Genomic DNA, 27,858 nt, shown 5'->3' on the forward strand with positions numbered 1-27,858 from the left:
CATACTGTGTGTTCTAATTGTCGGGGTAAAACCTGTCAATTAGGAGATCGGTGTGATGAGTGCGTGGGCCTTTCGGAATTCGATTGGCTTGAGTTTGACAAGTATTCTCGTAAGCTAGAGAGAGATAGGGTGAGGAGAAGTTCCTCTAGATCGTTAGAATTTTCCTCCTCCCATGCCCCTGAACCTAATCCTTCCCCAGTAGTAGTTGTGCCTGAACCCTCTACTAGCACTCATGAACCATCAATGCGGGATATGTTACGTGCCATTCAAGCTTTGGGCGAGAGAGTTGAGTCGTTAGCTATGGACCGTAATCAACTCATGGCGGATGTAAAAGAGTTAAAGTGTCAGAGTGCCACATTAGAAAATCGTGGGGAGAAAGTGATTAGTGCGCAAAGTGTTATCAGTGTTGCTACCGAGGGTTCGTCTGTTCGTGCCTGTCGTTCGCCTAGTCCGAGACCTCTTGCAAGCTCCCATGCCCCAGGGAGATGTAATGTCGTAGGACTTATGGGTTCGAGAGGCTTTAACCAACGAACAGACGTTCCCTCTATGGTTTCAGACGTGTCTCGTCAAGACCGCCCCTACCATAAGACGAGCGAGACGGTTTTCTCCTCGTCATCCGAAGGCTTATCGCGTAAGAAACCGTGGAGCAAGGTTTCGAGACCCTTAAAGCGAAAGTCAGTCCCTTCAGGACAGGTCCAGCGTCCTGGTTGTAGCCATTGGGACAGCTCTGACCCTGTGCAGTCATCGGAAGACTGCTCGCCGCCTAAACAGAAGCGTAACACAGGCTCCGAGAGTCTTAGTGTAGGCAATGTTTTGCAGTCTCAGACGTTACCCTCGTCTCTTACCGCACCCATTCCCGTTGATCCTAAATGGGTTGTACTGCAAGACATGCAGAATAAGCTTGCCTCTCTTATGGAGGACTATTCTGCTGAGCAGGTTCACGATGGTCCTCGCCGCTTAGCTGATCGAGATCCTGGCCATCAGCCGCCCAAACGAGCCTTTGCTCGTCCTGTTGACGTTGACGTTACAAAGTCACGTCAGTCACGTTTTGTAGAGCCTCACTCGATGCAGTCCCGTGTTGACTTTCAGCCGCTTGTGGACGTTCAGCCGCTGCCGCATGCTCGTGTTGACGTTCAGGACGTTCGCCAACCAGCGAAGTTGACTTGTTTTGACGTTGAGCGTCAAGCACCGCAGTCAAGAGTTGTTTTGACTGCTCAGTCTAGGCAGTCAAGGCAGTCTCGAGTTGACGTCGAGCGTCCTCCCGCTCCTGTTGTTGTTGCTAGTCAGTCTGTTAAGCAGTTACTTGACGTAGCGTCCTGGACTGCTACTGAGGCTCCGGTGCGTGTGGACTCTGCTTGTCAAGCATTGCCACCAAGGCAGGTCTCTCCCTTGCTTGAGACTCATCAGTTGTCGGACGAAGCTCCTTCAGATGAGGACGTTGCTGATCCTCATCCTGATGATAATCCTTCAGATGTAGATGAACCTAAGGCTGTTCCTCCTTCGATGGATTTCAAGAAGATCATGATGATTTTCAAGGATCTTTTTCCAGATCACTTTGTTGCTGTTGCTCCTCGTTCGCCTCCGTCTGAGTTTGCTCTAGGCTTAGCTGCTACCAAGCCAGCCTTTACTAAGCTAGTGCTTTCTCGCTCTTCTAAGAGGGCTTTACGTCTTTTAGGCGACTGGTTGGATACCAGGAGGAGTTTGGGGAAGACGGCCTTTGCCTTCCCACCTTCTAAGCTTGCTTCTAGATCGAGCGTCTGGTATGACACGGGAGAAGTTCTCGGCTTGGGAGTCCCTGCCTCTGCCCAGGGTGACTTCTCAAGCCTCGTAGACTCTCCCCGTCGCCTGGCCATGAGACGCTCGAAGATTTGTTGGTCCTCCTCGGACCTTGACCATCTACTTAAAGGCGTATACAGGGCCTTTGAAGTGTTTAACTTTCTTGACTGGTCATTAGGAGCATTAAGTAGGAAGATCTCGTCTGCCGACCAAGATGTTTCCTTACTTATCATGTCCTGTATGGACAAAGCCATCCGCGATGGCTCCAATGAGCTCGCCTCCACCTTTACGTCGGGAGTCTTAAAGAAGAGAGAAACCCTTTGCTCTTTCCTTTCGGCAGGAGTTACTCCCTGTCAGAGATCGGAACTGCTCTTTGCTCCCTTATCAGCGGCCTTGTTTCCACAAAGCTGGTTAAGGATATAGCTGCTTCGCTTGTGCAGAAGGACACACATGACCTGATGGCGTCCTCTGCTCGCAAAGGGGCTCCTTCTTCATCCTTTGCTGTGAGACCCAGGATCGAGACTCCTGCGTCTAGATTTATCCCGCCCTTTCGTGGCAGAGCTCCCAGCAGGGGAGGCTCTCGTGCCGAGGGAAAGAGAGGTAAGAAGAGAGGAGCCAAGTCCTCCCGTGGCAGAGTCTGACTGCCCACAGCCTCAGACAGCGGTAGGTGCCAGATTGAAGAGCTTCTGGCAGGCCTGGGAGAAGAGGGGTGCAGACCAAGAGTCTGTTCTGTTGCTCAAAGAGGGGTACAAAATACCGTTTGTACGCAAACCTCCTCTAGTAACAACTCCCATAGACCTCTCTCCCAGGTACCGAGAGGAGTCAAAGAGACAAGCCCTAAATCAAGAAGTGTCTCTGTTGCTTGAGAAGGGAGCGGTGGTGAAAGTCTCGGACCTTCAATCACCGGGGTTTTACAACCGTCTCTTCCTAGTCCCAAAACATACAGGAGGTTGGAGGCCGGTGCTAGACGTCAGTGCGCTCAACGTTTTTGTTACAAAAACAAAATTCACGATGGAGACCACGAAGTCCGTCTTAGCAGCGGTCAGAGAGGGAGACTGGATGGTCTCTCTCGACCTACGAGATGCGTACTTCCACATTGCTATACACCCGGATTCCCAACCGTTTCTGAGGTTTGTTTACAGGAATGTGGTGTACCAGTTTCGAGCCCTGTGCTTTGGCCTCAGTCCTGCTCCTCTCGTGTTTACGAGGCTCATGAGGAATGTGGCAAAATTCCTCCATCTATCGGGAATCCGAGCCTCTCTGTACTTGGACGACTGGCTTCTCAGAGCATCGTCCAGTCATCGCTGTCTGCAGGATCTACATTGGACGTTGGGTCTGGCCAAGGAGTTGGGACTTTTGGTCAACTTAGAAAAGTCCCAACTGATCCCATCCCAGACTATTCTATATTTGGGGATGGAGATTCGCAGTCCAGTTTTTCGGGCTTTTCCGTCTGCCACCCGAATAGAACAAGCCCTGCTCAAAGTCCAACTAATGCTGAAAAGAGAACGGTGTTCAGTCAGGAGTTGGATGAGTCTCGTAGGGACTCTCTCATCCCTGGAGCAGTTTGTCTCGCTAGGGAGACTACACCTTCGGCCTCTCCAGTTCCATCTAGCCTCTCACTGGAACAAGGGCAAGACTTTAGAGACGGTATCAATCCCAGTCTCCGAACCAGTAAAGGCATGCCTGAACTGGTGGGACAGCAATATCAGTCTGAGAGAGGGACTATCCCTAGCAGTCAAGAACCCAAACCACGTGTTGTTCTCAGACGCGTCGGATTTGGGTTGGGGTGCGACCCTGGACGGTCGGGAATGCTCAGGTCTGTGGACCTCAAGTCAGAAGAGCATGCACATCAACGGCAAGGAGCTATTAGCAGTCCACTTGGCCTTGATGAAATTCGAAAGCATTCTTCGAAACAAAGTGGTAGAGGTCAACTCAGGCAACACCACAGCGTTGGCGTACATCTCCAAACAAGGAGGCACACACTCCCACACGCTGTATGTGATCGCAAGGGACCTTCTCATATGGTCAAGAAATCGAGGCATATCCCTGTTGACGAGATTCATCCAGGGGGACTTGAACGTCTTGGCAGACTGTCTCAGTCGGAGGGGTCAGGTGATACCCACGGAATGGACCCTCCACAAGGACGTGTGCAAGAGTCTTTGGACGACTTGGGGTCAACCCACCATAGACCTCTTTGCCACCTCGTTGACCAAAAGGTTACCGATCTATTGCTCACCAGTCCCAGATCCAGAGGCGATCCACATAGACGCGTTTCTACTGGATTGGTCTCATCTGTACTTATATGCATTCCCACCATTCAAGATAGTCAACAAGGTACTGCAGAAGTTCGCCTCTCACGAAGGGACAAGGTTGACGTTGGTTGCTCCCCTCTGGCCCGCGAGAGAGTGGTTCACCGAGGTACTTCAATGGCTGGTAGACATTCCAAGAAGTCTTCCTCTAAGGGTAGATCTTTTACGTCAGCCCCACGTAAAGAATGTTCATCAAAGCCTCCCCGCGCTTCGTCTGACTGCCTTCAGACTATCGAAAGACACTCAAGAGCTCGAGGCTTTTCGAAGGAGGCAGCCAGTGCGATTGCGAGAGCTAGGAGAGCTTCTACCATCAGAGTATACCAGTCGAAGTGGGAAGTCTTTCGAGACTGGTGCAAGTCAGCATCTGTGTCCTCTTCCAGTACCTCTGTAGCCCAAATCGCAGATTTTCTTTTACATCTGAGAAATGTTCGCTCCCTCTCAGCTCCCACTATTAAGGGCTACAGGAGCATGTTGGCTTCGGTCTTTCGACATAGAGGCTTAGATCTTTCCAACAATAAAGATCTCCAAGATCTCCTTAAGTCTTTCGAGACCTCTAAGGAACGTCGTATGGCAACTCCTGGATGGAACTTAGACGTGGTCCTAAGGTTCCTCATGTCAGACAGGTTTGAGCCATTACATTCAGCCTCCCTGAAGGATCTCACCCTCAAGACGCTTTTCCTAGTGTGCTTGGCTTCGGCTAAAAGGGTCAGTGAAATTCATGCCTTCAGTAAGAACATCGGCTTTTCTACAGAGAAAGCCACATGTTCACTTCAACTTGGTTTCCTGGCCAAAAATGAACTGCCTTCTCGTCCTTGGCCTAAGTCTTTTGATATACCTTGCCTGTCAGAAATCGTAGGCAACGAACTTGAAAGAGTGCTGTGTCCAGTTAGAGCTCTTAAGTTCTACTTAGCTCGTACTAAGTCCTTACGAGGTGGATCTGAGGCCTTATGGTGCTCAGTTAAGAAACCATCATTACCTATGTCAAAGAATGCTTTGTCATATTTTATCAGATTTTTAATCCGAGAGGCTCATTCTCACTTGAATGAAAAAGACCGATGCTTGCTTAAAGTTAAGACACACGAAGTAATAGCTATAGCAACTTCCGTGGCCTTTAAGCAAAATAGATCTCTGCAAAGTATTATGGACGCGACCTTTTGGAGAAGCAAGTCGGTATTCGCGTCATTTTACTTAAAAGATGTCCAGACTCTTTATGAGGACTGCTACACACTGGGTCCATTCGTTGCAGCGAGTGCAGTAGTGGGTGAGGGTTCTACCACTACATTCCCTTAATTCCAATATCCTTTTAATCTGTCTCTTGAAATGTTTTTAATCTTGTTTTTGGGTTGTACGGAAGGCTAAGAAGCCTTTCGCATCCTGGTTGATTTGGCGGGTGGTCAAATGTCATTTCTTGAGAGCGCCCAGATTAGGGGTTTGATGAGGTCCTGTTGTATGGGTTGCAGCCCTTGATACTTCAGCTCCTGGGAGTCTTTCAGCATCCTAAGAGGATGGCTGGGCTTCGTGAGGAAGACAGACTAACAAGGCAGAGTAATCGTCTAAGTCAACTTCCTTACCAGGTACCTATATATATTTGGGTTTTGTTATGATATAACTGTCAAAAACTCTAAGCATATACGCTGTAAACTTTATTAATTCTGGTCTCTACCCACCACCATGGGTGTGAATCAGCTATTATATATTCACCGGCTAAGTTAAATATTTAAAAATGATATTTTGATTATAAAATAAATTTTTTAATATACTTACCCGGTGAATATATAAATTAAAGGCTCCCCCTTCCTCCCCGTTAGAGACCCAGCGGGATGAGAAGAACTGGAGCTGTTTACATGTATATGCGGTATCTGGCCGATAGTTGGCGCTGGTGGGCACACCCGCAACCTTCATAGCGATCGCTCGCGAGTTTTTGTGTTTTTCTGTCGAGCTGCCGGAGACGTCAGCTATTATATATTCACCGGGTAAGTATATTCAAAAATTTATTTTATAATCAAAATATCATTTTTGCCGATGATAATGGGCCCCAAGAAAGTTAGTGATAAGGGGAAGGATAAGAGGAAAACAGTGAGAACAACGATAGAGTTGAAGAAGGAAATTATTGCGAAATACGAGAATGGTGTACGAGTGTCTGATCTAGCCTTTTTGAAAAATAAGGAAGTGATAAAGAAGCTAATGTTGCTCAGGGAATGACAGCAATTAGTAAGCAAAGGCCACAAGTAATTGAGGAAATGGAAAAGTTGCTACTTATATTTATTAAAGAAAAGCAGTTGGCTGGGGAAAGCATAAGTGAAGCTTTCATTCGTGAGAAAGCTCTTCATATTTATGAAGAATTGGTGAAGAAAAGTGCCAGTACTAGTGAAAGTGATTCATCATTTACTTTTAAAGCAAGCATGGGCTGGTTCGAGAAATTCCGGAACAGAACTGGTATTCACCGCGTGACTAGGCATGGGGAGGCAGCCAGTTCGGATCAGGCGGCGGCTGAAAAATGCGTTGGCGAATTTGACCGATACATTAAGGAACAAAATTTTATCCCGCAGCAAGTCTTCAATTGCGATGAGACCTGGTTATTTTGGAAGAAAATGCCGGCCAATACTTACCAAGGACGAGACGAAGATGCCAGGTCACAAGCCAATGAAAGATAGACTGATGTTGCTGCTGTGCGCCAATGCTAGTGGCGATTGCAAGATTAAACCCTTGTTAGTGTACCATTCGGACAACCCCGGGTCTTCAAAAGAAACAATATCTTGAAAAGTGCACTGTCAGTTATGTGGCGCGCTAACACTAAATCTTGGGTCACAAGATAATTCTTTAGTGAGTGGATCAACGAAGTGTTTGCCCCCCAGGTTAAGGCATACTTGACTGAAAAGAACTTGCCATTGAACTGTCTTCTGGTGATGGCCAATGCTTCTGCACACCCTCCAGGTCTAGAGGAAGACTTAAAAGAAGAGTACAGTTTTATCAAGATTAAAATCCTGCCCCCCAATACTACTTCCATACTCCAGCCCATGGACCAACAGGTCATTTCAAACTTTAAAAAACTGTATACCAAGGCCCTTTTCCGAAAGTGTTTTGAGGTGACTAGTGATACACAGTTGACCTTAAAGGAATTCTGGAAGGATCACTTCAGCATCCTCAACTGTGTGAACATGATTGACCAAGCTTGGCGTGGTGTGACCTATAGGACATTGAACTCTGCCTGGCGAAAGCTGTTGCCATCATGTGTAACAGAGAGGGAATTTGAGGGTTTCCAATCAGAGGCTGGTTCAAGCACTGCTACTGTTATTTCTGAGGACACTGTTGTCGTTGATGAAATTGTTGGCATGAGCAGGAGTATGGGACTTGAGGTCAACAGGGAAGCCATTGATGAACTTGTTGATAGCCACTCTACTGAGTTGATCGTTGAAGAATTAAACAACAACAGCAGCAGGATTTGCTTGGGGAGCTGCAATCCTCAGAAGTTGAGGATGTAAGAGAGGAGGTTCCGAGTTCAGTGATAAATGACGTGTTCGAAGTGGGGAGAGTTGCAGGCTTTTGTGGAAAATATCACCCAGAAACAACAGTAGCAAACCAGACAGTGAACATCTTTAATGATAATGTTATGTCTCACTTTAGAAGAATAGTGCAGAAGAGAAAGAAGCAGCTGACAATTGACATGTTTTTCATAAAAGAAAAGAGAGCTGCTACATCCCAGCCTGATTCCCCTCCAAAGAAGAGAGACAGAAGAGAAAAAACCCCTGAAGGAGATTTGCCCAACCTTTTACTGGAGAGAGAAAAATCCCCTGAAGGAGAACTACCTAGCCACTTCATGGAAGGGGACTCTCCTTCCAAGCAGTAACCTCCCCCTTCCATCCTCTCCACATCCATTCCTGTATGCCATCAAACTGCTGCTCAAAGGTACGGTTTAAAATTGTTTTATATAGTTGTCCGACCAATTTCGTACACATTTAAATAATTGTTGTTGTTTAGGTACACGTTTTATTATTATTTTGGGCATTTTGGAATGCGTAGGAACGTATAAAATTAAATACCATTATTTCTTATGGGGAAAAAAGGTTTCGGTACTCGAACAAATCGGTGGTCGAACACTGATCCCGAACGGGTTATGGTTGAGTACCGAGGTATCACTATATATATATATATATATATATATATATATATATATATATATATATATATAAATATATATATATATATATATATATATATATATATATATATATATATATATATATATATATATATATATATGTATATATATATATATATATATATATATATATATATATATATATATATATATATATATATATATATATATATATATACAGTGATACCTCTGGATACGAAAGTTTCTGCTTACGAAAAATTCAGGATACGAAAAGCGATACAAAGATTTTTATGCCCCAGTATACGAAAAAATTTTCAGGATATGAAAAGCTTACGAGATCCCAACTCGTCGCCGAGAGTACAGTACCTTTTTTTTCAGGGTATCAACCCTTAATTTAGGTGTACAGGTAACAATACACCTTCACTGATCCAAATGCTTTACATACAGTACCATAACTTTTATACAGTAGTAAAGAAAATGGACCATTTTCTTAGGGCTTGGAGGGGATAACTAGGCTATAACTACATTATTGAATAATCTCATGGTGGTTTCTGGAATGGATTAGGCTGTTTTTAACGGTTGGGTTAATTATTGAATGATAGAAATGGCTGCATTGCATTTTTATTACTACAGTTTAGCGTGTTTATGAAAGAAAAAGGTGACTTTTTGTAAGGCTTGGAACGGATTAGGCTATTTACATGTAAAACGCGACTCAGGATACGAAAAAATCAGGATACGAAACCGTATCCTGAACGGATTACTTTCGTATCCTGAGGCATCACTATATATATATTATATATATATAAGTATATATATATGTATATATATACATATATATTTATTTCTTTCCGGTCATACTCAACGGCATTGCCAGATTTATAACTACTTAGTCTCTCCCTGTCCTTTGGGTAGGGGGGAGGAAGTAGTTGTACCCTATTGAAAGGGGTACCCCGAAAGGTACACTGTATGTATGTGCATATATGTATATAAATATTTAGCCAAAGCTTTTGACGGGTTGCATACATAAGTTTATCATAGTCTTCTTGATTCTGTATCACTTGTGTACAGTAGTTGTATTCTCTTAGGAATTAAGAGAAATGTATAGGAAGGTGTTGCTTTGGGGGGGGGGGGATTGAGTAAGGTAAATACTATTTTTTCATCTTATTTAATATATATTCATATTTACTTTGCATATGTAAAAAAAATTTGATTGTCAATGATAATGTTGATGTAAAAACTAAAATATCAAACCGTAATTAAAATACTTACATTGCCTAACAAGCTGTGAATCAAGTTTTTAAGGTTTAAAAGTCACTGTATTTTATGATCTTATCCTTATAGCTTACTATTATATATTATACTTTTGCATTGTTTTTCAGGAAATTGATCCAAACATAGGCTACGGGGAACTTCCTGATGAATACTTTGAAGGAGCTAGCGATGCCATGCGCATGGGAAGAGATATTATGCAAGAAGTCTTGGGGGCATTTCCAGGAATTGATGAAGCAATGAGCTATGCAGAAGTAATGAAGTAAGTTAGAAACATATAGGCACAGTATACAGTAACTGGACTACTGTGTTTTATTATACTTGTCTGATATCAGTTTTATCATTTACTGTAATCTTGCAAGTTGTATCTTAATTATCTTTATTAATAATAAAGAATTATGATAGATAATTTTTATAAAACTTTTTAATAGTCTCTTGTTGAAAGGATTTATATTGTGTATAAAGTGCTTATATGATTCTATTTTTCGTAGGTTAGTTCAAGGCATGAACTTTAGTGTTGTTGTTTTCGACACTGCTCCAACTGGTCACACACTCCGATTATTGTCATTCCCACAGGTGATAGAAAAGTCTTTGGGGAAACTTTTGAAGCTCAAAAATCAAATAAGCCCCTTTGTTAACCAGGTTAGTGTGTTAGTTTTATTTTCTAATATATCATTACCAGTGAAAAAAAATTGCTAATCTGAAAAGGTGGTAGAGCTGAATGTCAGTTTTGAACTTGAGTGAAGCAAATTGGTTTGCAATCAAGATGAATTCTCCTCCAGCAGAGAAAGTTTCATTATACCTATTTCTGCATTTAGTTATTAGAATTGACTTTCTTGATAAATGAAAGTACTGTACAGCCTAAATATTTTCACTTCTTTTGCTTTTCTAATTGATTTTTAAACTGTACCTATCAATTACTGCTGTTTACATTGAATATGATTTTAATTTGGACACTACAGCATTATTTCTATGAACTTCCCCGGATATTTGTATTGGTTTGTTCACAAAGCAGGCTCAGTATTGTCGTTACCCTCCAAAACACTAAAAATTTCCTGTATTCTTCCCTTTTAAAAGGCTACCTACCTATCTTGCCCACCAAAGTGACATCATCTCACATGTTTTTTGGGCTCAAGCCATGACGTCCTGATGGAAGGTTCCTTCAGTAGCTTCCTGAGGGTATATATGACTACAGTAGATATTCCCAAAGAATTAAACTAAAGGTTTCACAGAATTCTAACTTCTGGCGCGAGTACCCATAAGGTTTCCCTTTAGGATATCGTATAATAACAGGGGACGTATGCTTGACACGCCACATAGCTATCTGCACCCCACATAGCGTTTACGCTTCGAGGGGAAAAGTGTGGCAAGTATGGGAGGAGCCGTTACAAAACTCTCCTCCTGCGTTACTGTTACGGTACCTAGCGACGTAAACAAATGGCCGCCATAGCTGGCCGTCATCTTGACTGACGTCACATCCGCGCGCTTCATTCCTTATTACGTAGTGTCTCTGACCAGGTGTTTTCCCAGTGTTTGCTAAGTATTTTCCATCATGTCGCAATCTTCAGCCTCGCCTTCTTCTGGAAAGTTGAGTACCATATTCTTGTATTGTATAAATAAGCTCCAGCCGTAAAGTAACGACTTTTTATCTTTAAATCTTGTGTTTTGTGGCGGAGCTGTGCCCCGACCGGAGGCGTCATGTTGCGACGCTGCTGTTCGCCTCGCATGCTTTATTTAGCTAGCCAGAACAGCCCTCCCGGTCGTATAACTAATTATCAACATTAGTTATTTAGTCTTCATTGCTAGGAATTAGTTATATTATGCCGATAGTATTCGTTTTCGGCGACCACAGTTAGGCAAACCCTATGCTAGATTGCTAGCCTAGCCCCTAGGCTCGATAGCCTAAGTGTTCATGTTTACTTCTTTCATGATATAATAAGTGTTCCTAGTGTTATTTTACGAAATTAAGATATTGGCATTTATACATACAAGATTCAGTTATTGCACATATGTTTTTTCACCTCCTAGGGAGTATACAAAGGGTTTCGGTGATCTTGGTAGTCGACTCCCTTGCCCCTAACCTAACGCTAGGGGTCTTGTATACTTCCTCACCTCCCCAGTTACCTTATCTAAGGTAATCTCCTCCCTCTGAGGTAGCCTAGGCTACATCCTAGCCCTCCTTGCCTCGAATTGCATTCGGGTAAGCTTAGGCTAGGATTTTTCTTTCCCCACTCCTTGCCATAGTTCATGCGCTTTGAGTTTGGGACAGAACCTCAGAGTACCAGTCGTTTGCCCCCAGCTCCCCATTAGGAGAATGTACTCTCCTTCTGGTCCCTGCTGGAGGGTGAAGGTGGTGGGGCTCTGCCCTTCCCCCTAATCCACACTTGGTTGGGTTAAGTCCCTTCCTCCCTGTGGCCTAGCGACTTGTCCTCCCCCTGCCTTTCCTGGTCTAGGAAACTAGCTCACCTAGCCTAGGTTAGGCAGTCCAAGGGATTCTGCTTCTTTATAGTTTAGGACAGGACACTAGTGCTGTACCTACTCTGTGCTAACCTACCCTAGGCTGGAGAATGGACTCTTCCTACCTAGATAGGCTAGCCCTGAACACAATCCCCACCCCTGGAAGTGCCGGTGGGAGCTACGCTTCCCCAATACACTCCCCCTCAGGACCTTATCCCCTCCCCCTCTATCCCTTTTGTGTTGGCTAGCCATCACACCACCGTCCGCTGTCCTACAACTCCATCGCGTGCCGGCGGGTTGTGGGTTCGGCTCGGTCCTCTCGTTGGTTACAGTGATCCCTCGCTACTTCGCGGTTCGACTATCGCGGATTCACCACTTCGCGGATTTTTTTCATAACGCATGTATATACATATATCGCGGATTTTCCGGAAATTTCTAAAATACCGCGATGTGACCGATGGTGCGAGATTGGAGAAAGTAAGGAAAATTGAATCATGATTGATTTTCAATATAAATGAAACTTTGAGGAGCAACAAAGATATCATTTGTTAGAGAGATAGAGAGAGGTAAGGAATGGGAGGTACTGTAGTGAAAATTTGATAGGTTATAACACATTGGTGCTTATGTAATATCAATTGTATAGACGGTTTGAATAAGTTAAGAAATGGTATAAACGATACTTTGTTAGTGTATTCGTACGCTCTCAAGAGCGGCAGCTAGACGTCAGCTGATCTGATCACAGCCAAAAGTAAAACAAAAAGAAGTCAACAATACTCGATTTTTAAAACCCACCCGAAATTTAAAAACAAAAGTACACGCTTTCTTAATGTGCAATTAACTATTTAAAGAGTAGCAATTTTCTAGAATAAAACGATGTTTCCCAAAAAATAGTGGTTTGCTGAGGAAATCGGATGCCGTATTTTTAGCAACGATTGAAATGGATGTAAACTCGGCATAATTTTTTCGTTTCGTATTTAATTGACACTAAGAAAACTAATTTTAGTTTCTTCATCTATATGTAAGTATTGTATAACACGAGAGAGAGAGAGAGAGAGAGAGAGAGAGAGAGAGAGAGAGAGAGAGAGAGAGAGAGAGAATGAATCAGCTGTTGTAATCGAATGCCGTGTTTTTGTTTCGTGAGAATTTCATCGCCACGACTAACAACAACATACTGTACTGAACTTTACAGTATTATACAGACTACTGTACTGTAATATGATAAAATAAAATATTTGTAATAACCTATTTTATATGAAATGGGGCTATTTTTTTGTTTAAAATTTACATTTACGTACGTAAAACAATCCCTCTCTCTCTCTCTCTCTCTCTCTCTCTCTCTCTCTCTCTCTCTCGTAAATTGTTTTCCTGCTTTGCTACGTATGTATGATTTTATATAGATACGGTAAATAATATTTGTAAAAAGTGAACCCTCGTTTATCGCGGTAGATAGGTTCCATACCCGGCCGCGATAGGTGAAAATCCGCGAAGTAGTGACACCATATTTACCTATTTATTCAACATGTATATTCAGACTTTTAAAACCTTCCCTTGTACGTAGTACTGTTAACAAACTACCCTTTAATGTACAGAACACTTAATGCATGTACTACAGTACCCCAAACTAAAAACAGGCACAAATATTAAAGGCGATTTTATATCATGGGTTTCCTAAACACGCTAAAAAGCACGATAAAAAATGGCAACCAATGTTTTGTTTACGTTTATCTCTGATCATAATGAAGAAACAAACTGGAGGTAGAGCTTTGCTTATTACCCAGACATATTTCCCATACTTTTCCCTTAGAACTACATCACATCTTCCTACTTTAGATATATATATATATATATATATATATATATATATATATATATATATATATATATATATATATATATATATACACATACCTACATATATACATACATACATATATACATAAATACATGCATACATATATATATATATACTGTATATATTACTGCATATATATGGGTTATGGAAAAAATCCGCGAAGTGGTGAATCCGCGATGGTCGAACCGCGAAGTAGCGAGGGTTCACTGTAACATATTTTCTAAAAGCTTTTACTGTAATATCATTATTTATCACTTTCATCATGCGCGTTAAATGCCTTCGTTTGTTTATTACGATCGAAGATGGAGCGTACTTTATGACCCCGCCGATTCAGGCGGTGTCATAAAGAAAAACATTTCATTTGGAAGTCCTAAGAAAAATTAAGTAAAACATTGGTAATAACAAAATCAACATACTGTATAATCAATATAATCGATGCAAAAACTAACCTATACACAGATGTGTACACTAAATGCGTTTGTTTCTTCATTATAATCAGAGATATACGTAAACAAAACATTGGTTGCCATTTTTTATTGTGCTTTTTGGCGTGTTTAGGAAACGCATGATATAAAATTGCCTTTAATATTTGTGCCTGTTTTAGTTTAGGGTACTGTAGTACATGCATTAAGTGTTCTGTACATTAAAGGGTAGTTTGTTAACAGTGCTACGTACAAGGGAAGGTTTTAAAAGTCTGAATATACATGTTAGATAAATACGTAAATATGGTGTTGCTACTTCGCGGATTTTCACTTATCGCGGTCAGGTCTGGAACTTATCTACCGTGATAAACGAGGGATCACTGTAGTCCGTTCTGCTACGCTTCCCGCATATAGTCGAACTATGGGATAGCATTCGACGATCGGTCTGCCGGCGGAGGACCTCCCTTCTTTGAGTGTTCTTCGGTCCTCCCTTGGGCCGCCACTGGCAACATAGCCGACTGCTGGTTCTCTGCCGCTGGATGAAAGGCCGCACCCCTTCCTTTCATTTGAACACTTCTTCCGGAGGAAGAATGGAATGGGTACTGGGTATTATCTTTCCCTCTCTCTCCTCTTACCCTATCCCTCTCTCTTTTAGTGCCGGTCCACTGCCACCTCCACCCTGCCAGCGCTAGCCGTCAGCATCTTCGGTACCCTACCTGTCTCATTGAATGATGTCAGTGTCGGTATGCCGTTGCCGGGGACCGCCGGCTTGCCGGCGATCTGCCATCACCTAAGGTGTCACCCTCTCTGCCACATAGACTGATGGCTTGGAAAGGTCCATCCTTGATGGGGACCTGCCGGCGCCACCAATCTTGTCTTTACAGTGGACAGTCACTCCTCCCTCCTGCCGGCCCAGTGCCGGCAGCTATTATTGTGCAGCTATGGATAATAGCCAGTACACCTATGGTATAGTTATACCCTAGACTGAAAACTATTGTGTATAGTTGTACAGTAAAATCTTTCCAGCATACTCTGCGCATCCATGTGCAGTCTCTTGCCGGGACCTATCCTGATAAGGGGGCTTAGCTTATCCCCCTTTTTTCTTATACACTGAATGAATTCAGCTTCCCCCTCTCACCGTACAGTACCTAATTCCCCAGAGGAAACCTAATCTTGGCTCATCCAACACAGATGTTCCTCCTCCTCCCAGGGCCCATAACGGTCTTCCTGAATTAGTTACAATGTGGGGTCGCGGCAATTGGCTTGACGGGATGCACAAGTATGTGTCTTTCCTACCTCCTTTCTAGCTTAACTATCCTAAGCTTATACACAAATGGAATCTTATATTATAAGTTTATTAACTTAATTCTAATCTAAGATTACTGTAAGTCATGATTGTATTGACTTCCAAATACTCATTTCCTCTTTCTTTTACAGGAGGAGTATGTGAAGTGTGAGAGCGCCTTCTGCAGCGTTCGTCACCCTAATTTCTACGGACACCTGGCGTGCCGGACCCAGGCTGGCTGTTCAATCTCGAAGGGGAACCATCGTTATTTGGATCCGCAGGCCTGCACCATGTGCAAGAACCTGCTTGATGAGGCGGTTGATAACCCTCCGTCAGCGGAGGCCAGGGACAACGCCCGAGAGAAACTGCGCAAGTGGGTGGGCGGTTTCCAAAAGAACGTCACGGGGCCTTATCTCCCAAACGAGAAGATGAGAGCCCTGCTCTTTCCCAAGGCATCTGCTGATGCCGTTATCCCCAAGGATGAGATCCCCTGCGTCCAACTGACGGTCGAACTCGATGTTGCGGCCGCTCTCCAAAGCTGTCATATCGACGAAGTGGAGAGGATGACGGTTGTGTCCGAAGACACCGAAAGTACCCTGATGGCTGAGGGTCAAGAAGAGGAAGAGGATCAAGTGGAGACCCCTGATTCTGAGGGTGAGATCGCCCGTGTGCCCTCGGTGGCTTCCGTCGTGGTCTCAGAACCAGTCATCTCTACATCTGCCACTCCGGTACCTGTGGTGCCGGGCACCCAGGATACCATCCAAGCTCTAGTGGCATTTCTGGATGAGAAGTTCCGCCAGGGGCATGCGGACCTCAAGAGGGAAATCTTGAGCATGAAGAAGCAGCCGAAGAAGATTTCCGTCAAGGATCTTCCTTCCAGCTCAGTGACCAATCCCTGGAGGCATGCAAAACACATGCCCATCACGACCGGACGCATCTTCGTTAATGACAAACTAGGTGCCATCCCCTTTGAAGAGGTGGAGTTCTACCCTAGTTTCGACGCCTACCCGTACTGTTACATCCGTCTTAAGTCCGAACCAGTCTCCAAGGAGGAGACCGAACCTAAGGAGGTCATAGTGTTTGACCACTCCAAGGCTCAAGCTATGCTGGCTGACTGCCTCAAGAGCAGGGGCTACACTAATTCCAAGATGCCGGCTTTGAGCAAGAAACACCCGTCTTTTCTTGCTCCTCCCACCATGGTCTTTCCCTTTGCAGAAAAGGCCTTGAATTCTGTGTTGAAGGTGGTGGAGGAAGGAAAACCCTGCCCTACATTGGAGGAGTGTAGGCCTCTCTCCCTCGCCCTACCTCCCGATGATAAAAGCTGGAAAGACATCCAGTTAACCTTCACGGTTGGAAAGCTGGAGGCTGACGTTGCTGGACGTCAGTTTAATGAGAACCTCCCAAAGCTCACCGATTACCTTTTGCGTCGGGAACAAGACACAAAGGAGAGGCTGGCCGCCTCCCTGTCTCTTCAGGTGCAACTTGAGACAATGGCCGGGGACATTCGGGTCCCAGGCTTCTACATGGTTCTCGCAAAGACCCACCTTGCCACCTTGCTGAAGGGCCTGTACAGCTTCATCAAGGCCCGGAGAGCCTGTAGAGAATTCGTGTTTGCGGACGCCACCGTCAAACACGAACCCCCGAAACTGATTTCCTCCAACATCTGGGGCAAATACCTCTTTCCAGTGGACCTCGTGAAAGAGATTGCGGACAAAGCCGCCACTGAGAATAGGTACCTTCTTAACAAGTGGGGCATGTCCCGAAAGAGGAAATCTTCTCAGGATGACGCTCCACAGACTAAGAAGAAGTCCAACAAGCCCCGACCCTGGCAGCGTCAGGCCAAACGCCAGTTTCCGGCACCCGCTACTCCCCAGCTAGTGGCAAAGCCACAGCAGACTTTTCAGTTGGTCCCTCAGCCGGTGGTGGCCCAGTCACTAGTCTTTACCCCATCCTATGAAAGGCAATCCACTACCTTTTTCCCCAAAGGTAGAGGCTCCGGCAAAGACTCCTCTCGAAGTCCATCCAGAGGGCGAGGAGGAAGGGGAGCAGGCGGCCGAGGTGGCAAACCTTCGTGAAACCAGAAGCAATGAAGTGCTTCCGGTGGGAGGAAGACTCAGCCACTTTTAGGACCGTTGGACCTTCAATCCTTGGTCCCACAGCATCGTCAAGAAGGGACTAGGGTGGAGCTGGATAACACCACCTCCAACCTTCCACCAATTCTTCCAACACTAAACCCCCATCCTGGAAGAATATGTCCTAGAACTCTTGAACAAGAAGGTGATCAAGAGGGTAAAGTCCACCAGGTTCCAGGGAAGACTATTCTGTGTTCCCAGGAAAGACTCAGACAAACTCAGAGTCATTCTGGACTTGTCCCCTCTCAACAAGTTCATTGCGAACAACAAATTCAAGATGCTGACTCTTCAACATATAAGAGCCCTACTGCCTCACAAGGCTTACACGGTCTCAATAGATCTGGCGGACGCCTACTGGCACATTCCTATGAATCACCAGGCTTCCTCCTACCTAGGATTCAGGCTTCAGCGAAGACAGTACGCCTTCAGGGCCATGCCCTTCGGACTCAACTTGGCCCAAAGTATCTTCACGAAGCTCGCAGACACGATCGTCCAACAGCTACGCCTTCAAGGCGTCCAGGTGATGGCTTACCTAGACGATTGGCTGGTTTGGGTGGCATCGTCAGAAGAATGCTCGCGTGCCTGCAAAAAGGTGACCCATTTCCTGGAACATCTGGGTTTCAAAATCAACACCAAAAAGTCTCGACTGTCTCCAGCTCAGAAGTTTCAATGGCTGGGAATCCATTGGAACCTTCAGTCACACCGTCTTTCCATCCCTCTGAAGAAAAGGAAGGAAATAGCGGGATCTGTCAAGAGACTTCTAAAATCCAAACGGATCTCAAGACGACAACAGGAACGAGTGCTCGGCTCCCTCCAGTTCGCCCCAGTGACAGACCCAGTGCTACGAGCACAGCTAAAAGATGCATCGGGAGTCTGGAGAAGAAACGCATCCATCGCTCGAAGAGATCTCAAGAGACCTCTGCCAACCAGGCTTTGCTCACTCCTAAAGCCGTGGTCAGAGGCAAAGAACCTGAAAAGATCAGTTCCTCTTCAACCACCACCTCCGTCGGTCACCTTCCACACGGATGCCTCGCTAGAAGGAGGGGGGAGGGGTGTCACTCCCACCAGCGACAAGTTCAAGGAACATGGTCTCCCCTATTCAAGACGTTTCACATCAACATCTTGGAGGCCATGGCAGTTCTTCTTACTCTGAAGAAACTGTCCCCTTGTCCTTCGATCCACATTCGTCTAACCCTGGACAGCGCCGTTGTGGTCAGATGTCTCAACCGTCAGGGCTCACGATCGCCCCAACTCAACCAAGTGCTATTACCCATCTTCCGCTTAGCGGCCAAGAAGAGATGGCGCCTCTCAGCAGTTCACCTACAAGGATTCCGCAATGTGACGGCGGACGCTCTATCGAGGACAAGGCCAATAGAGTCGGAATGGTCCCTAGACGCAAGATCATTCTCCTTCATCTCCCATCAAGTTCCGGAACTGCAGATCGACCTCTTCGCGACGAGCGACAACAACCAACTTCCTCTTTACGTGGCCCCTTACGAGGACCCCAGAGCTGAAGCGGTGGACGCCATGTCCCTGGATTGGAACAGATGGTCCAAGATTTACCTGTTCCCTCCACCCAACCTTCTGCTGAAACTCCTCACCAAGCTGAGAACCTTCAAAGGAACAGCAGCCCTAGTGGCCCCGGAGCGACTGGTTCCCTCTAGTCCTGGAGCTACAGCCCAAGCTGATCCCTCTGCCGGACCCAGTTCTCTCCCAGCAGGTTCAAAAGTCGACTGTCTTCGCTTCATCAAAGAAAACCCGAGACCTTCATCTTATGATTTTTTCTCCCTAGCCGTGAAGAAAAGGTTCAGAATCTCGAAGAAATGTTTAGACTTCCTAGAGGAATACAAAACAAAGTCTACCAGAAGGCAATATGAGTCGTCCTGGAAGAAGTGGGTGTCCTTCGTCAAGGCAAAGAATCCTACGGAAATCTCCATAGATTTTTGTATGTCCTTCTTCATTCACCTTCATGGACAAGGCTTAGCAGCCAATACGATTTCCACTTGTAAATTGGCCTTGACAAGACCACTACTGTATGCCTTCCAGATAGACCTGTCCAACGAAATCTTTAACAAACTTCCAAAAGCATGTGCTAGACTCCGTCCTGCACCCCCACCGAGACCCATCTCCTGGTCTCTGGATAAGGTGCTCCTTTTTGCTCTCGCCTCGGGAGCCCTGGTCAGTGAAATAGTGGCTTTATCTAGAGAAGAGGGCCAGATACAGTTCGCCGAAACAGGGGAACTTACCCTCTTCCCTTACCCAATGTTTCTCGCTAAGAACAAACTCCCTACTAAGAGGTGGGGCCCCTGGAGAATCTGCCCTCTGAAGGAAGATTTCTCTCTATGCCCAGTGGAGAGTCTAAAGGTCTATCTTCGAAGAACTTCGTACTTAGGCGGAGGACAACTCTAAAGGAGAAACATCGGGAAGCGATTTGTCACTTAGACAACTAAGGGCGAAGATCACCTACTTTATTCGCAGAGCGGATCCTGACAGTACACCCGCAGGTCATGATCCTAGAAAAGTCGCCTCTTCCCTAAATTTCTTTCAAGGAATGGATTTCGAAAACCTTCGATCTTTCACAGACTGGAAATCCTCAAGAGTGTTTTCAAACACTATGCGAAGCAGGTGCACGAAGTCAAGAGATTCGTGGTAGCCACAGGTAGTGTATTAAAACCTGTTGCTTAGTGCTGCGTAGGACAGTAAGTTATTTCGGGAGTCTAACTTAACAGGGGCCTGTGTTGACCCTAGTGCGATACATAGTGATTTTAAGTGCCATTTAGTGTCACGAGAGACTGTTCTTCTACAAGGTGAAGTAACATAGACTTGAACATGTGTGCCACATGTTGATTTGGACATGAAGTGTATGGTGACTTTAAAAGACTTTATAGTTCCCTTGGAACTTATGTGTGTAATGGCAAGTTCTTCCTTTTCAGATTCCACACCCTTGTCTTATGCAGTCTTTAGTCTATGTTTGTTAACCAACAATTTTACTGTAAATTATTTACTTTATTTCATATTATTGCGAATATTTTCTTGAATAAAATAGAAATTTTGCTACCATATGCGTCTTATTTCGCCCTACTATATGAAATACATTACTGTTACAGAGTTTTATTGCCCCTAGTTTGACCTCTATTATAATTCATGTTATAATATTGATACTATCTGATATATACTCACCTAAAGAAAAGTGAAATATTTGTTCCAACACAAGTACTTAACCTTCCCGATCTGTCTGCGAGACCAACAAGATCCTCGTCTACAGGTGAGCTTTCTTCATCAGGTTACTTCGAGATGTTCCTTTCGTCCAAACAGGACTTCCCTGCTGGGGAGCAGGAAGCCATGTCATAGTTTATGCCATGGGTAGTGACATGTAACAGAGATGTCATGGTCTCTAAGGTCATCAGACCAAAGGAATATTGTTTAGAAGTCGAAGGCACTACCGAATTGGGAAAAATCCACGATACACTAATTCTCTGGTACACTTCAGGACGTCATGGCTTGAGCCCAAAAAACAGATTTTTGGGTGAGATAGCCATGACGTCCTGATCGACCCGCCCTAGTTCTCTATTCTGGCCTGTCAGGCCCCTCCCTTTCTTATTGTATCATGGAGGCTGACAGAGACGCCGGAAGGAATGAAGCGCGCGGATGTGACGTCAGTCAAGATGGCGGCCAGCTATGGCGGCCGTTTGTGTATGTCGCTAGGTACCTTAACAGTAACGCAGGAGGAGAGTTTTGTAACGGTTCCTCCCATACTTGCCACACTTTCCCCCTCGAAGCGTAAACGCTATGTGGGGTGCAGATAGCTATGTGGCGTGTCAAGCATACGTCCCCTGTTATTATACGATATCCTGAAGGGAAACCTTATGGGTACTCACGCCAGAAGTTAGAATTCTGTGAAACCTTTAGTTTCATTCTCTGGGAATATCTACTGTAGTCATATATACCCTCAGGAAGTTACTGAAGGAACCTTCCATCAGGACGTCATGGCTATCTCACCCAAAAATAGATTTTTCGCTTCGCTCAAAATCCGTTTTTTTTTTACCCTAGTACAGTAGGATCTTGAAATATGCGTGTTGGAATTGAGTGATTCCGCATGTATACGGTCGCTAGTTCTCAAAAATAAATTTTCTGTATCTGCGAAGCTGTTCAAAGTCTGCGAGTCACCCGCCACAAAATGTATCAAATCTACTGTTGTCTTTTCAAGTATTTGTAGGCTAGCATAGGCCTAGGTATGGTAACTGATGATAAATGTAACCAAACCATATTTACCTTACATTTCATTGGCATAATTTTATTATAAATAACCTATTTAAGGAAACGCTCCATGTCAACAATGAAATCAACTCTTCTCTATGAAAGTCCAGCTAAGAAAATGTAAACATAGAGTTGTGGTTATGTTCTCAGCAACCTTTATCTTTCTTTTTCTCTAACCTTTTGATGATTTTAATGGTAGTGTTAATGACAGCAGTAATAACATTTAGATTAATATAATACTAATTTTTCCTTGAAAATCCATTGATTCAAATTATCCTCAATTTCTCCAATCTCGCACCATCTTCTCTGTCATCGAACGTTATAGTGGTAACTCATTGATATTGTTCTATAACTTGTAATTTAAAACTAGTATAGTACTTTCTTAAATTTTGCTGGTGGTTCCGTAATTGATGGGGGTACAAGTTGATATGAAATTAAACTGACTTGTAACTGAAGTTAGTAAAGATATTTTGAAAATGAGATGTACAATTATTATCCGTTGTAACTTTACTACAGTTTACTGTAGAATTATTGTAAATTATCATACAGTACTGTCATTAGTGGTATGTAGTTTGTTATTGTTGTCTAAACGAAAAAAAAAATAGTTTTCCTGTTTTGTGGCGTGTATAGGAATTTTTTATGGATATCGTAAGAAAAATATTTGCAATAACATTACAGTACAGGTACTTAACACTTGGATATGTAAGTGCGTTCGTTTATTCCTTATGATCGGCGACAAGGTGTAAAATAACGAATAGTTTCTGTTTTCGGTGACGTGTTTAGGATAAACATAATTAATTAGAGGGACACTAAGTAGAGTGCAGACCTCTGCCAGGGCAGCTTATTTCTCGAGCTTTTGGGCTGATTTTGGACATTTTGGTCGTCTGTGACCTTGATTTGTGACCTTCCAGAAGTTTAATAATTTCCAGCTCTTTACATAAGTTTAAAATTCTTGCAAGTTTTGTTACTTTGCGATTTAAATTGTGGCTGTAGGGTTGATGACCATAGTTTAACCTTTTCCTTGACCTTGGATTTGACCTTGACTTTTGACCTTATCATGGATTAATTGTCATTGATTTTCATACAAATATGAACCAAGTTTGAAGTCTGTGACAGCGATGTCCAAACTTATGACTAATTACGTGAATTGACATTTTGCTTGACCTTGACCTTGACCTTATAAGATTTAATTATTTCCAGCATTTTACTCAACAGTTAATCCCTGCAAGTTTCATTACTCTGCGATTAAAACTGTGGCCAGGAAGGTATTCACAAACTGAAGCAAATACACGCACAAAAACAACCAAACACACAAACCGGGGGTAAAACATAACTTCCTACCAACTTTGTTGGCGGAGGTAATAAAATTGTGGCCGTATGGTTGATTACTGGAATCTGACCTTTTGCTTGACCATGGACTTGACCTTGACCTTTGATCTTTGACCTTAATGTATTAAATGGCATGGATTTTCATACACTTAAGTATGATCCAACTTTGATGTCTGTGACAATAATGTCCAAAGTTATGGCTGATTATGGGAATTCGACATTTTGCTTGACCTTGACCTTCAAAAATTTAATAATTTCCAGCTTTTTACATTACAAATAATCCCTGCAAATTTCATTACTCTATGATTAAAAATGTGGCCAGGAAGGTGTTCATAAACAAACAAACACACACAGAGGGTAAAACATAACCTTCCAACTTTGTTGGCTGATGTACAAATTGCCTTTTTTGGGCTCAGGCCATGTCATCCTGATGGAAGTTGCTTCATTAGTAGCTTCCTAGGTATATTTGACTACAGTGATATATCCCAGAGAATTTACCATAGGTATCCAGAATTCTAACTCCTGGAACGAATATCCCTTAAAATTTAAAAAGGGATATCGCGTAATATCAGAGGACTTATTCTTGACACGTCTCATAGCTTTCTACACCCCCAATAGCGTTTCCGCTTCGAGGGGAAAAGTGGCAAGAATATAGGAGAGTCGTTAAAGAGGCGACACTCCTACCGTACTGTAAATAGTGCGCCAAATCGTCACCACGCGGCGCCACCAAGCCATTCCTTCTCTTGTAGCTTCGTCCCGTGTTATCTCTCGCTATTTTGGAGTTATTTATCGCTATGATGTCTTCACCAGCCTCATCAGCTTTTGGAAAGTTAAGTAATATCTTTGAATTGTGTAAATGTAAGCTCTTGCCAGTTTTGCTCTTCGATTGAGATCGTAATTAACGTAACAAGAGCTGTTGCCAGCCGGATGGCGTCATGGACGCGGTCGTTCTTTCTTGTACATTTAGTTAGCAAGAACGACTTTCCCGGCATTATTTGCTTTAATAACTTTAGCTATTTAGATATTTAGCTAGGGATTTTTATCTGGGGAAAAGACCTCTTCCCAAGTGAAGTGGTCAAAGAGGTCGTGGACAAAGCCGCTACGGAGAATAGGAATCTCCTCTCCAAGTGGGGCTTGTCCTCTAAAAGGAAATCTTCCGCTGATGAGGGTCCCCATCCGAAGAATAAATCAAAACGACCAAGAGTGCCCTCTCGGCCAAAGCAACAGCAACAGCTTCCCATGACCACGGTGCCCCAGACGGTGGCACAACCAACCACCACCTTCCAACTGGTGCCCCAAACGCTGGCGACTCAATCGCCTGTGTTCACCCCAGTATTTGAAAGGCAGTCGACAACCTTTAGGCCGAAGTCTCGAGGTTCCTTTCGAGGATCCTCTAGACGCCCCTTCAGAGGCAGGGGCAACAAAGTTGGACGTGGCCAAGGAGGTAAGTCCTCCAACCAGCACTCCAAGTGAGATGCTACCGGTAGGAGGGAGACTTCTCCTCTTCCGGGATCGTTGTACCTTCGATCCCTGGGCCCACAGCCTTATCAAGAACGGACTAGGGTGGAGTTGGAGCTCGACTCCACCAAACTTCCCTCAATTCCTCCAACACTCAACCCCCGTACTGGAAGAATATGTTCAGGAACTCCTGAACAAAAGAGTTATACGGAAGGCGAAGTCCATCAGATTTCAAGGAAGGCTATTTTGTGTTCCGAAGAAGGATTCGGAAAAGCTCAGACTCATTCTGGACTTATCACCACTCAACAAGTTCATAGTGAACCACAAGTTCAGAATGCTGACGCTTCAGCACATAAGGACCCTTTTGCCCAGACGGGGATACACAGTCTCCATAGACATGACGGATGCATACTGGCACGTTCCAATCAACCGTCAAGTTTCCCCCTACCTAGGGTTCAAATTACAGAAAAGAAAGTACGTTTTCAGAGCCATGCCCTTCGGTCTAAACATAGCTCCAAGGGTATTCACCAAGCTTGCGAATGTAGTCATTCATCAAATACGCCTGCAAGGAATCCAGGTGGTAGCCTACCTGGACGACTGGCTGGTGTGGGCAGCATCCGAGGAAGAGTGCATGCAAGCCTCCAAGGAAGTGATCCAGTTCCTGGAACACTTAGGATTCAAGATCAACTTGGAAAAGTCTCGACTTTCTCCAGCTCAAAAGTTCCAGTGGCTGGGCGTCCACTGGGACTTACAGTCACACTGCCTTTCCATTCCATCAAAGAAGAGGAAAGAGATAGCAGGATCTGTCAAAAGACTCCTTCAATCCGACAGGATATCAAGAAGGCAACAGGAGAGAGTGTTGGGGTCCCTCCAGTTTGTCTCAGTGACAGATCCAGTATTGAGAGCACAATTAAAAGATGCATCAGGAGTTTGGAGAAAATACGCATCAAACGCTCGAAGAGATCTACAAAGACCGATACCAAATCGACAAGGCTCGAGATCGCCTCACATAAATCAAGTGATACTGGCCATCCTCTGTCTAGCGAAGAAGAAGAGATGGCACTTGTCAGCAGTCCACCTTCAAGGGTTCCGCAATGTGACAGCGGACGCTCTATCCAGGATCAACCCGATAGAGTTGGAATGGTCCCTAGACGCAAGATCATTTTCTTTCATATTACCCAAAGTGCCAGGACTGCAGATAGACTTCTTTGCAACGAGCGACAAGAAGAAACTACCCCGGTATGTAGCCCCGTACGAGAATCCTCTAGCGGAAGCAATAGATGCAATGTCCATAGATTGGAACAGATGGTCCAAGATCTACCTGTTCCCCTCCAACCAACCTTCTGCTGAAAGTCCTTGACAAACTGAGATCCTTTCAGGGGACAGCAGCAATAGTGGCCCAACAGCGTTTGGTTCCCTCTGATAACGGAACTACGCCTGAAGCTGATCCCGTTGCCGAAACCAGTTCTGACTCAGCAAGTGCAGAAATTGACTGTCTCGGCTTCATCAAAGAAAACCCAGAACCTTCATCTCATGATTTTCTCGCCCTAGCGGTCAAGAAACGGTTTGGGATTTCTAGAGACAGTATTAACTTCTTAGAAGAATACAAGTCAAAGTCAACAAGAAGACAATATGAGTCTTCCTGGAAGAAATGGGTGGCCTTTGTCAAGGCGAAGAAACCTATGGAGATTTCTACGGATTTCTGTTTGTCCTTCTTCATCCATCTTCATGAACAAGGTTTAGCAGCCAATACGATTACTACATGTAAATCCGCCCTAGCCAGACCAATATATACGCCTTCCAGGTAGACTTCTCTAATGAAATCTTCAACAAGATTCCTAAAGCCTGCGCTAAACTTCGGCCTGCAGCTCCTCCAAAGCCCATTTCATGGTCTTTGGATAAAGTTCTTCACTTAGCATCAACCCTGAACAATGAAGATTGCTCGCTGAAAGACTTGACTCATAAGGTGATATTCTTATTTGCACTAGCCTCAGGAGCCAGAGTTAGCGAATTAGTGGCCCTCTCGAGTGATGATGGCCACATTCAGTTCACAGACAGCGGAGAACTGAACCTCTTTCCGGACCCGACATTTCTCGCCAAGAACGAGCTGCCCACTAAGAGATGGGGTCCCTGGAGAATCTGCCCTCTGAAGGAAGAAGCCTCCCTCTACCCAGTGGAATGCCTAAAGCTCTATCTTAGTAGAACTTCAGACTTTAAGGGAGGTCAGCTTTTCAGGGGAGAGACCTCTGGTTCAACGTTATCCTTGAAACAGATAAGGGCGAAAATCACCTATTTCATACGCAGAGCGGATCCAGACAGTACACCCGCAGGTCATGATACGAGAAAAGTTGCCTCGTCTCTGAATTTCTTTCAGACAATGTCGTTTGAAAGCCTGCGTGCTTACACTGGATGGAAGTCATCCAGAGTTTTCTTCAAACACTACACGAAGCAATTACAGGAAATAAAATTTCATGTGGTGGCGGCAGGCAGTGTTGTAAAACCTGCCGCTTGATTACTGCGGAGAACAGTGCACTATTTGGGACTTTTAGTGAAGGGTGTAGTGTAAATGATAGACTCTTAAGGTATATCATGTTGAGTATTGTGTTTAGTGATGACACTATAGACTGTTCTATCTACACAGGTGACATCAAGCATAATAGACTGACACAAGTGCCAGGCATTCTTATATGCACAGTGTTCCTAGTAACAACAGAATACATAGTGAAATTTTATATTTCCCTTAGAGTGGCTAATGTTTCCTTTTCAGGTGAAACTTATTTTATTTTCTGTTATTACTGTTTATGCTTTTATGCAGAATTGTTCAGCGTAAAATGTAATTGATTACAACCATGATTTCTATTTTTGTAATAAACAATAGAAGGAATCTTTGCGTCTCTTTCGCCTCAAATATTCTAAATTAAGAATAAAGTCAGAGCATCCTCGATTCTTTTAATATTTAAGAAAATATTGGGGAATTAAGGTTACTACTGTTCCAAGCAAACAGGTAAGAACTGATTGTACTAACTGTTTATCTTGCTGATTTAAGGTTTCCTACATGTATATAAATCTGTCTGTCTCTTTACAACCAGACTCGGGAGGTATCAGTAACTTATACTGAGCTATACCATCCAAGTACAAACTATGCTTTACGTATATGATGACACTAATATACAAACTGTTTGCTAGATTGTT

General features: G+C 44.1%; 1 protein-coding gene across 1 annotated transcript in view; it reads left to right on the plus strand.

Moving 5' to 3' along the window:
• The window catches only part of LOC137657918 (ATPase ASNA1 homolog), a 177,630-nt gene that overhangs the window by 67,452 nt on the left and 82,320 nt on the right, over window positions 1-27,858 (plus strand). Inside the window, exons 3-4 of the mRNA XM_068392581.1 lie at window positions 9,585-9,736; window positions 9,966-10,116. Coding sequence (XP_068248682.1) covers window positions 9,585-9,736; window positions 9,966-10,116 — 303 coding nt within the window. The remainder of the gene's footprint in view (window positions 1-9,584; window positions 9,737-9,965; window positions 10,117-27,858) is intronic.

Source organism: Palaemon carinicauda, chromosome 18 (assembly GCF_036898095.1).
Source record: "Palaemon carinicauda isolate YSFRI2023 chromosome 18, ASM3689809v2, whole genome shotgun sequence".
NCBI lineage: Eukaryota > Metazoa > Arthropoda > Malacostraca > Decapoda > Palaemonidae > Palaemon > Palaemon carinicauda.